The sequence below is a fragment of the Mesocricetus auratus genome, unplaced genomic scaffold (genome assembly GCF_017639785.1).
Source record: "Mesocricetus auratus isolate SY011 unplaced genomic scaffold, BCM_Maur_2.0 Super-Scaffold_2245, whole genome shotgun sequence".
Lineage (NCBI taxonomy): Eukaryota > Metazoa > Chordata > Mammalia > Rodentia > Cricetidae > Mesocricetus > Mesocricetus auratus.
In genome coordinates, this window is record NW_024429180.1 from 5649402 (window position 1) to 5660550 (window position 11149).

Below are 11149 nucleotides of genomic sequence, written 5' to 3' on the forward strand. Positions count from 1 at the left end.
CACAGACATGGACAGACATACATACACATGGATGGGCATGGACACACACGGACATAACACACAGGGACGTGTGCAGACACATTTAAAAATAATTTTTAAATCATTAAACATCTCAACACACTGAAGTAGACATTATTAAGTTGTTAATGCTGAGAAGGCGCCGATTTTTTTTTTTCCAGTGGTATTTCTGTTACTAATCCTCCTGCTTTCTGAGAGTGTTTTCTGGCTGGACCTTCACAAGTGATGGTGGGTTTTGAGATCTGTGTGTCTGGGTGACCTTCTGGTGTTTCAGACACAGTGTGGTGTGGGGAGGCTCCCTGTCTTACATTTGACTGCATTCAGTAGGAAGCAGGACAGGGACAAAAGAGAAGTCTATACATTGCAGGCAGTCGATACAGTCGGAGAACTCAGTGTCTACCTCTGAAGTGTGATTGTAAGTTTGCTTTTTTGCTTTTGCAGAATAGAGAGTTCATCGTTTTATAAAGTAATTTGACTCACTCAGTCTCTAGCAATAGGGGAGATCCGTCTTTCAAAACTGTGACTCCCCCCCAGTTAACGTCAGGAGGAGTGGCTACGCCCTGTAATGCAATGCTTAAGTAAAATTACACATTCGGGGCACCTAAATTGGCATGCCAAATTACAGGACGTTTTAATTATTATGTGGATGTGACAGATTCAATTATTCCTGAACTCTTTTTTGAGAAAGCTGCCCTTAGCAGCAATTCAAGTAGTAAACAAAAGATTAACGGGGAAAATGCCCTTTAGGAGACTCAATAAATGTTTCCGATTAAATACCATGGGCCAAATTAACTGCAGTATCTAGATGTGGAAAACAGCCCATGCCCCGCTTAGAGTTCCAGCACACCCTCTTAAGATGGGTTTATTCTAAACACAACCTGAACGAAGAACTAAGTACCACTTACCATCGGGGCTGTTTCCCTGGGTGCCTCATTTGGGCCAATCGTCTCCAGCCCTCCCTTCTGTCTGAAGCCGTTAACCAAAGCCGCTAATAAGTAGAAATGTAAGGTGAGGAGTGCCTCCCTCCAGCTTTCCTTGTCCAGCGTAAATTAATGGGCAATCAGATGGCTGCAGGGCAGGCAGCTAAGGCGAGAGAGGAGGAAGCCAGGAAAGCCCCGACGGCGGATACCGTGCAGTTGAGACCGGGCTGCCCCCGTGGGCTGTGTGCGGTTGGGGTCTCTGAGCTCTGTCCCTTCATTGCTTCTCCCGTCTTATCCGAGGGGCGGTGGGATGTCTGGAGATTTCTTCTGTGCACAGCAGTGGTGTTGAAGTTACTCGAGCGTCGGCTCTCCTGGCTCGTCATTCGCGTTGGCCGTGACAAACCACCGCCAGCCGTGACTTAGCCTTGCGTGCGATGGCTTTTGGTGCACAGCCCACCTTGCCAGTGCCCTAAATAAACCCTAGAAACACATTCTTCTCCGGCTGCTGCTCAGATTCCATCAAACCAGCTTGGCGGTTTGCTGTCAGGCCACTGCTGTTTAGATTTTTTTTTTTTTTAACACGGCCCACATTCTAGATACACGGAAGTTGATTTTCTTCGGGCCATAGATTTCCTAGCTCTGCATGTATGCATATGCACACCCCCCCGAAGCTCGATGTCTGAGAAGCACTAACTAATAACAAACTCCCCCCAGGAGCCTTGGCAGGATATCAAGAGCAACAGACAACTGAGAGCCCATAATAACAGTCTAGAACTTTCATTTTTCTAACTTTCCTATAACATTATAATAATAAAAGGTCAGGTTAGGCCTTTGTTTGCTTTGTAGCTCAGGGTAATCAAACCTTTCAGGTACCTTGAAGGCCTACCACCCAAATAGATAGTCTGTATTCTCCCCGGCCACACCCCTTTCCGAAGTATTGTCTGCGTTATAATATATTGCTGCAAGACGCTGCGTCTCAGTGGGCTTCTTTCTGCTGACCCTCAGGTTCTGGATTCCGGAAGACTGAAGGAATATGATGAGCCATATGTTTTGCTGCAGAACCCAGAGAGCCTCTTTTACAAGATGGTTCAGCAGCTGGGCAAGGGAGAAGCCGCTGCCCTCACCGAGACAGCAAAACAGGTGAGTTCGCCCAGGGACCTTAATTACGGTTGGTCTCACCAGTTCCCCCTCGCCGTTTGGCACCAGAGGTCTGGCAGAAAGCACTGTGTGCCCTTTTCAATTATAAGCCTCGGAAGACAAAGCTTCGACACGTCCAGGGTTGAAGTCAGGTCTACCAGGCCTTGGCAGGAGCCCCACGGAGGGGAGGGTGTGTGCTCACGCGCATGTGTAAGCAGGCGTGCCCGAGAGGGAGTAAACGAGTTTGCAGACTCATTGTATTTCTCTCGTGTTGAGGCTTAGCACGCCAGCAACGCAGGCAGTTAGGGTCTGTCCAGGACGTCAGAGAGGGCAAGGCGAAAATGGAGTGTTGTTTATTCTAGAAAGGTCTGCCAGAGAGACGTCTAGGTTTGCTTCTGTTCTTGGTTTTGTAATCTGTAAAGAATACGATTACTGCTTGCTGCCCCATCTCCGTTTATACCGTTTTATGTGTGAATACCATGTGCTTGTATAAATAGTAAGCCCACGGCCTAGCGGGTGGGAGTAGATAAAGCTTTAAACACAACCAGGTTGCGCGGGAGCTTCCCAGCACACCCGTACGGTGTCACCTCGGGGACTGGGCCGGGTGCTTCCGTTTCGAGGACTGACTGTCCCTTCACGGCCTGTTGTCACTCTCCAACTCTAGGCACCACAGTCCAGGTGTGTTTCCAGACCTTCATTCTTTCCTGTGTTTCTCAGATTTTCAACACCATAGGCAGAATAAAATCACTTGGGTTTGTGTAACATTTTAAGTGCCTGCTAAAGACTGCAGAACAGGAAAGCACGTGCTAGTGGCCCACCAGTCCTGTGTGAGCCGTTCTGCCTATAGCCTACCACTGGCGTCTCCTGGCTCTTTAGGAGAGTTGGGGATGTAGTTGGGGGACAGGGCACCTGCCTAGAACGCACAAGGTGTGATCTGTCCCCAGCACCTCAGAACAGGGGAGGGGAAGGGGCGGTGTCTTGTACTATTTTACTGAATTCCACTTCCATTAAAAAAAAAAACCAAACTTGTAAGGAGGGCCTGGAGAGATGGCTCGGGAGTTGAGAGCATTTGCTGCTCAGCCCTGAGGACTAGAGTTTGGGTCCCCAGACTCACATAACAAGCCAGGCGTCCCGCTTCTACAATTGTGTGGACACCGCCACAGGTCTGCAGACTCACACAGACACACATTGACACATAAATAAATTTTTTACACTGGCAAATGTGTGTATGCATGAAAGTGCTGTGATATTGGATACTCCGTGCTAAGGGTGTGCTAACGTGCCTTTAGCCGTTGCTGATACTTAACAGAGCAGAGAACTAGCAAGTGACTGACCGTCCCGGTAGGGAGCCATGATGGTGATGATGACAATGGGCTTTTAGCACACAGTGGGACCAGAGGAAGTGGGAACACTTCAGTGGGGCCTGCGTCACCCAGGGAGAGAATGACAGACGGTCATCTTCCATGATGGGCTCAGCTGTGCCGTGACTTCATTTGTCTTACAAGCACAGTTCGACGCCTTAACGCCAGCAACTCAGGATGCAACCACACTTGCAGACGGGGTCACCTCTTGATGGCTAGCTCTGACTTAATTTTTAACCCATAATTACTAATATATATTTTTATAAGGTCTTCTCTTACCGAGAGCACCAGACTTTCTCCCTGTCCTCCCGGGATCATATGGCAACTCCCCACTCCTGACTACATTTCCCAGAATCCTCTTCAACTCCTAGTCCCACCTATCTTGCTTCCCTATTGGCCAACAGTGCTTTATTAATCAACCAATAGGACAGCATGTACACAGAAGGACGTCCCCCATCAATCTGCCATACGGGTAGGGTCTGCCTTGCTGACTGGACACTTCCTGTTGTGGGTATCAGGCACGATGGTAAGCAATGCAGGGCTGTGAAGTGAATGGCGGCATCTTACAAACGCAAGGGGTCTCTAGCAGTCGAAAACAGAAGTTGAGGCAGTCTTCAGGGCAAACCTCTTCTGCCTGATGCAATTAGCGACCGTTTCTAATAACCAGCCTGACAGACGGTATGTGCCGAGTGTACGAATTTCAAAAGTTTATACACAGTAAACCTTTTTATTTTGTGTGTGCTTGTGACACGTCCGTAAGCGTGTGCACATGGATGTGTGTGTGTGTGGATGCATGAGTGTGCACACATGGAGGCCAGAAGTCAACCACGGTGTCATTGTGTGGAGTGCTCGCTGCCCACCTCCTTTGAGACAGTCTGCTGTCTGGAGATTTGCCGTGTAGGTCAGGCTTGCCCCAGTGAGCCCCAGGGGTCTCTCTGTCTTCACCCCCACCAGCCCAGAACCACCAGTGTGTGCCCTCACACTCGGCTCTTTTCGTCGGTGCCGGGGCTTGAACTCGGTTCTCGAGGCTGCACGGCAGGCACTTTACCGGCTGAGCCACGCCCCTCCGCATCCCACCCCATCCCCCTGCCCCCCACTGCTGTCATCTGAATAGCTGGACAGTAACGCACTCAGCCGTTCTGGGGTCCAGCCTTGCAGCTCCTCCTCCCGCGCAGAGTTTTGCTGGCATGGTGTGTGCCTAAGTGAGGGTGTGTGTGCGCCTGCCTTTACACCCTTCCTAGTTATCAGACACAAATGAGAACCGCCCTTCCCTCTGCTTCCCATTTGTCCTTACATACACTGAACACGTTCTGTTGTGTTTCCATTTGATAGTGTGTCTTGTGTCTTTATGTCATTACATAAAGTCGTCTCACTCTTTTTAATACCCCAGACATTTAACTCCAGTTGACTTGCTAGTTACTCAGTTCTGCTGTACAGCTAGCTGCTCAGTGTCTACTCTATCGGTTCCTTCTGGCTTGGGCTTATTCTGCTATTGCTTTTTAACTACTGAATGTATTTGCTTATAGTCTTATTCATATAGATGCTATTATAATAGTCACAACTGTACTGTAATAAGTACAATGATATGGGAAGTCCTTCTGTGTATATGTAAATAAAGCACTGTTGGCCAATAGGGAAACAAGATAGGTGGGACCAGGAGTCTAGGAGGGTTCTGGGAAATATAATGAAGAGACTCGTCGCCGTGTGATCCTCCCGGGAAGAGAACGCAAGTCTGCGTTTTCATTTTGTAATATAAATATTTAAGGCTGTGAATTTTCCTATGAATACTGCTTCAGCCATACCTCAATATTTGTACAGTCAGCTTTCATCAAAGCTCTTTGTCATACATGTGTTTTGCAGTTCAGGTTTTGATCTCCTTATTATCCCAGAAATTATTTACGAGGAACATCTGCTGGCAATAGGGTTGTTCTTAGTTTACTTCCCATTTCCACCGCCATTGTTTTGTGGTGGATAATCTTTCTGTACTATGTCTGCTTACTTGAAATTACCCGTTCTTTCATGTGCCCCAGTGCGCTGGAAATCTCCCTAAGTGTTCTCAAATGCTCTCTTAAGACTTATAGCTAGTAGTTTTCCTTAGATAAGCTTTATTAGTAACACCATCTGAGTCTTTGCCGAACATTAGTTCTTCTCCTCTGACCGGTGTAGACATGAATGCCCAGGACTGTAAGTACAGGCCCCTCTCTCTAGTTCCCGTCACTTCCATTCTGCGTATTTCTATTATTCTCAACTTGCGGGTGTTTATGACAACTCAGACGACTTTCCTGTGTCCATTTAAGGCTTTTTGCCTTTAACTCTAGCTGGCTCAAAACTAAGGTCATGCCTTTGTCCCCTCCAGCCTGTCCTCATTTGCTCTGTGTGCCTTTGCCGTTGATATATCCAGAGTGTGCCTTTGCCGTTGATATATCCAGAGTGTGCCTTTGCCGTTGATATATCCAGAGTGTGCCTTCTGTCCGTGCACGGAGTTGGGCTTTGCTCTGAGCTAGGATCCAAGCCTTTTGATAAATGGGTGGTGTAGCCCATTTACATTTATTGAAGTCATGGGTGTGTTTTATCTATAGTAGTTCTGTTACACTGTGCTACCAGTGCTCTTCAAGCGTACCTTTGTCAGTTCTATAAAGCATATTGCTCCCCGATCTTCTTGAGATACTAATTCCCACGTGCTTCGCTTCCTCACCCAGCCCTGTTTCTGTGACCCACAGTCATCTCCAAGCTGCCTTTGGTAACCCTGAGGTTTCTCCTCCTTTTCCTCTTCGCTGCCGACCTCTGTCAGTTAGGTTTCGTCTGCGGCTCTTGCTGCGCCGCGTTTTCCAGGGGCTCTCGCACTCTCTGCGGGGCCGGGGGTTCTGCCGCGTCTTCTTTTCTGCCGTATTGCAGACGTTTCCCCACAGTCGTCCTCTGCGCGTGGAGTGTCCCTCGTCACCCGTGTCGGTGCGTTTTACAGATCGCGTGAAACTCTTCTGATTGCTGTCACCTCCTTTCGCTTCTGGACAAAGTGTGTTCTCTTCCTTCCAGATCATATAGGTACGGGATGGCTGTGGATGGAGCAGGGTTTCAAATGAGAGCATCTGTAAAACAACCTAGGAGGAAGGGAGGCAGGGAGGGAGGGAGGAAGTCACCTCAGACTCAAGCTTTGTGGCAGGCAGTGTCTCTGTCTTTGTAAACATTCTGGTGGGCCATCGTTACCGTTTGCCCCGTGAAGGAACTGAGGCGGAAGAGACCCCACTAAACTCTGGCCCCAAAAGCTCCCCGTCATCTCTCATCTGCGCTGCCTCCCAGATTACCGCAGCAACTCCGTGAGCATTGTTTCAACACCGCCTCTGGGATTCTGCAAAGATCCCGTCACAAGAGGGAATCTTCAAGCCTGTAAGGCTGCTCTCGGTGCACTAAGGGGCTGCTTCTCCGGGGCCTTCCTTAACACACCCAGCACTTAACTCGGAATGTTTTCGGCCTGCAGTTTGTAGCCGTTAATTAGTTCCTATGAGGTAAGGTTTCAGTTGTCTCCTTTTACAGGTGAGGCAGCCCCAGTGTGGAGGGGAGGCATGGCAGCCATGTTTTGGTCCCATCGCCTGTGCTGTGAATAGATGGTGTGTAGCTCGGAGTCTGAAGCTAGAGCGTGTGTAAATCCCTGGGTTCAGTCCCCAGGGCTGCACTGTTGTTTTTTGTTTCTGTTTTTATCAGCTATGGTCATGGCGGCACATGCTATAATCCCAGCACAGCATTTAGAGGTGGAGGGGGGGGGAGACACGCTCAGAGTTCAAGGCCAGCCTGAGATACTTGGAACCCTGTCTCCCAAAAAATAAAAATTAAAAAGTTAAATTTAAAAAGAGATGCCAAGTCCCAACCATACCATTATCCAGAGTGTGTTATAGACCTGGTAGAAGCTGGGCAGTGGTGGCGCACACCTTTAATCCCAGCCCTTGGGAGGCAGAGGCAGGCGGATCTCTGTGAGTTCAAGGCCAGCCTGGACTACAGAGTGAGTTCCAGGAAAGCCAAAGCTGCACAGAGAAACCCTGTCTCAGAATAAATAGTTAGTAGATAGATAGATAGATAGATAGATAGATAGATAGATGGATGGATGGATGGATGACAAACAAATAGATAGGTAGACAGACAGATAAAATAAAACAAACATGGTAGGAAAGGTCAAACCAGGGACTTTACACCCCTGAAACAGTTCTCAGCAAAGCATTCCTGACTGGAAAACCGATACCATTTTAGTGACTGTGTATAAATGCTTTCTCTGCATGTATGCGTGCACCCTCTGTGTGCAGTACCCACGGGGTCCCAAAGAGGGCGTCAGATCCCCCTGGCACTAGCGTTACCGACAGTTGTGAACAGTCATGTGGGTGCTGGGAAATTTAAAGAGTAGGTAGGCGAAGATGGCATGACATTTAAATGTAAATACACAGAGACACACCCAAAAGAACAAGTCCTGTTTTTGAAAGCACGTGTTACGGAAACAGGCTCGAGTTCATTCCAGGAGGATCTGTCTTAAGTGACATTCCTGTTGTAAACTGAATCTTCTGTGTTGTTGTATTTTGGGAGATGTTCACAAGGCAGCCCAAGGGAGGTATACTTAGCCTGGAAGCGGGGTGTCTCGGTGACCCTGTAGCCTGTGAAGTCCATTATCCCACTGATAACTTTGTTGACAGCACCCACGAATACATTTACAGCTGGGGTTTTATAGAGTGTCTCTGGCACCACGGGACCGCTGATGACACGTGTCAGCTCGCAGAGTCACTTCGTTTTCTGCTTTAAAGACTCAAACAAAACTTCTCACATTCTCCTTTGAAGGGAAAAAAGGAAATTGCATTTGAAGTCCCTTTTCACCCAAACACATCTGGAGATAAGCGCTTACAAGCCTTGACATTATTTCATTTTGTAATACGCGTCTGTCAAGGAACCCAGATATGATACAGCCGCTAAAAACCGATGATCGCGGAACACTGAGACCTGACAGCATTTCATTCCCTTTATGTTCTGATTACGCATTTATCAGAGAGCCTGTATCTCTTCCTCGGAATTGGCAGAATTCAGGAATTCAAAGGCTCGGCAAAGAACTGCCCTATTATTCTGTACCATCGTCCATTCCAGAGAAGTCGCTTGGTGGGGTCATTGTTGCAGCATTTGCGTCTCTTTTCATGATTGTGGTCCGCTATCCGCAGATCGCGTTTCTATAGGCCCCGTGGCTGCCTTGCTGCACAAATTAAGTGCCGAGATATTTCATACATAGACGCCAGCGTTTCAATGCTTGTCAATCAGAGTTTGTAATATATAGGGATTACAACCTGATATTAACATCCAAATCCATTGTGCTCATTTTGTGCTCGAAAATGAGAAACTTCAGTGCAGATGCTGGATTCCCCTGGCCCCTTTGTCCCCCTGTTTTTAATTTATCTCCAGGTTTTGAGCCAGTAAAATGATTTTGCTTATCAATTTAATGGCGTGATAAACTGTATCTGAATCAAAGTGATCAGACCTGAAGTGGATCTACAAGTCGTTCGGCGTTCAGCCCCGCCGAGGTGTTTGAACGGGGCTGATGGTCCCCAGAGTCAGGACTCGCCTTGGCTTCTAATTGCACCTCATTGGGTGCTGTGATTTCCTGGGCAGGGAAAGGCATGGCCTCCCAGAGGAAGACTTGAAAATCTCACTCCTGTTCCTTCTCCCTTTGCCTCTTTCCCACAGGTGTACTTCAGAAGGAATTATCCAGATATAGCGTTCACCAGCCCTGTGGCTGCAAACGCCTCCAATGGACAGCCCTCAGCCTTAACGATTTTTGAAACAGCCTTGTGACTACCAAGACACGGAGTCCTGCTCCGGAGGCGCCCGGCCCCCGCCCCCACGCCTCAGGGGGCCGCACTTTGCACACTACAGCACACTTGGTTTTCACTCTGCAACAAATCCTTCGTGTTATGAGATACTGGTGTCTTTGGATGTCTCCCTCCGTCTTTACTCACCGATTTCGGGTCCCAACGAAGTGGCCCGTGGTTTTATTTAAATGTTCCAGCTGTTCCGGTTTTGAGGTGCCGGCCGTCGACAACAGCTGTCTACCAGGTTTTGTGCCTTAAAAGACTCTTAAGGGCCAAAGCCCATTTGCTGTGTGGGCTGTCGCACGCAGCTTGTTTTTTGTTTTTTTGGTTTTTTCCTGTTGCCTTTGAAAGTGCACTTTCCAGTTATATCAGGGACTCTGTTTACTTGAAGACCGTGTGGCCCTGTGACGCCGCCAGCTGGCTCTCCACTTCCTTTGGCGTAGCTAGGACCCGTTAACTCTCCCCGGAAGTCCCCTGACTGAAATAGCACAGTTTGAAATTAGCAAGGATAAGAAAACACATGTACACAGTGTAAGTGACATTGCAAAACAGAGAGGCTACCCTGCCACTCCCCCACACACAAAGAAATATGGCTAAAGTACAGGACATTTATGTGGGAAAACAAAGCTTTCCTTTCTCAGTGGGAGGCCCTGGTAGGTGGGCTTGAGGAAGGGTCTGCAAGTGTCCCTTCCCATTTACGTCTGTGTGAGCTAGTGTGGACTGCTCTTGGGCAGGCGGGGTCTACACTGTGCCGCTTTCCCTGGGATGGCGGACTCTCAATTGGGGGGTGTCGGTCTCATTGGCTTCTGCTTTACAGAAGGTAACCCCCCTATGGGCAGTGAGCCTTTCATGGAATCCTTTCAAATCGACGTGAAAACCCCGAAGGTGGTTGCAGACATCGCCCGTAATCACGTGTTACATTCTCGGGGTGCGTTGAGAAGCTTCACTTTCAAGAACCGCCCCCCTCCCCAATCAGTTTACTTCTGACCACTAATGTCAGGTCTTGGGGACCTTCTGATCAGTGGATCAGCAGCCACAACGCTTCCTAGGACCTGCTGCGCTTCCTGTAGCCACGGGTCTTAAGTTTTCCTGGCTGGTGGCAGCCATGGTGTGTGCAGAGTTCAGGTTTCTGAGGGTTTCACTGTCACGATTTAAAGTGAACCCTCCATGATCTGTCACAGTAAGCCACCCTGGAGTTACATATGTTAATATATAGGCACACTCACTTAGGGTCACGTGTGTGCGTGTCTATATATAAATACATACATATATATATGCATATATATATGTATCGGGTTTCTAGACTAGATAACAGAACAAAGCCTGTTTTATAAAACGGAACCTCAAAAACCACGCACAAGCAAGACACATGGGGTGTAGTGGCTGTTTGACTCTTGGTATTCAGAAGTCTGCAATTAATGTAATGATGTTTAGTCCAGTAAGTGATGTTCACTAGTAGTCCTGGTTAGTATTCGAAGAGACGGAGATGCAACAATGGCAATAGTAAGGTCTGTTTGAATATTTAGAAATGTTCTAGACATATATATAAGGTTATTCGGTCTCTAGAAATTAAAGGCAAGTCATCTAAACATGTTTCTGTTTCATTTCTGTTTTGATGCCATCACAGGACAAACCAAAGCCAACTGAAATAAATGACAGTTTTCATCTCCATTCAAAGGTCTGTCTGTTCTTTGAGGGACTCTGAACTGACCTTGCCGGCGAGAGCCGGTGAGCTTTTGTGAGGTCAAAAGGCACCTCTCATCACCACGTGTTTCTCTTGGCCACCTGGGTACCAGACAGTCTGAGTGGGGGTGTGGCTGAAACGGTTGCCCCCGAAGCCCAGGAAGATGTCCAGTAACTCCTTCCTAGAAGAGAGGGCATT

General features: G+C 48.1%; 1 protein-coding gene across 1 annotated transcript in view; it reads left to right on the top strand.

Moving 5' to 3' along the window:
- Window positions 1-10938, top strand: part of Abcc4 (ATP binding cassette subfamily C member 4) — a 197369-nt gene extending 186431 nt beyond the window's left edge. The window contains exons 30-31 of the mRNA XM_005079412.4: window positions 1944-2078; window positions 9143-10938. Of these exons, the coding sequence (XP_005079469.1) occupies window positions 1944-2078; window positions 9143-9250 (243 nt within the window). The 3' untranslated portion in view covers window positions 9251-10938. The remainder of the gene's footprint in view (window positions 1-1943; window positions 2079-9142) is intronic.
- The last annotated feature ends 211 nt before the right edge of the window (window positions 10939-11149 follow it).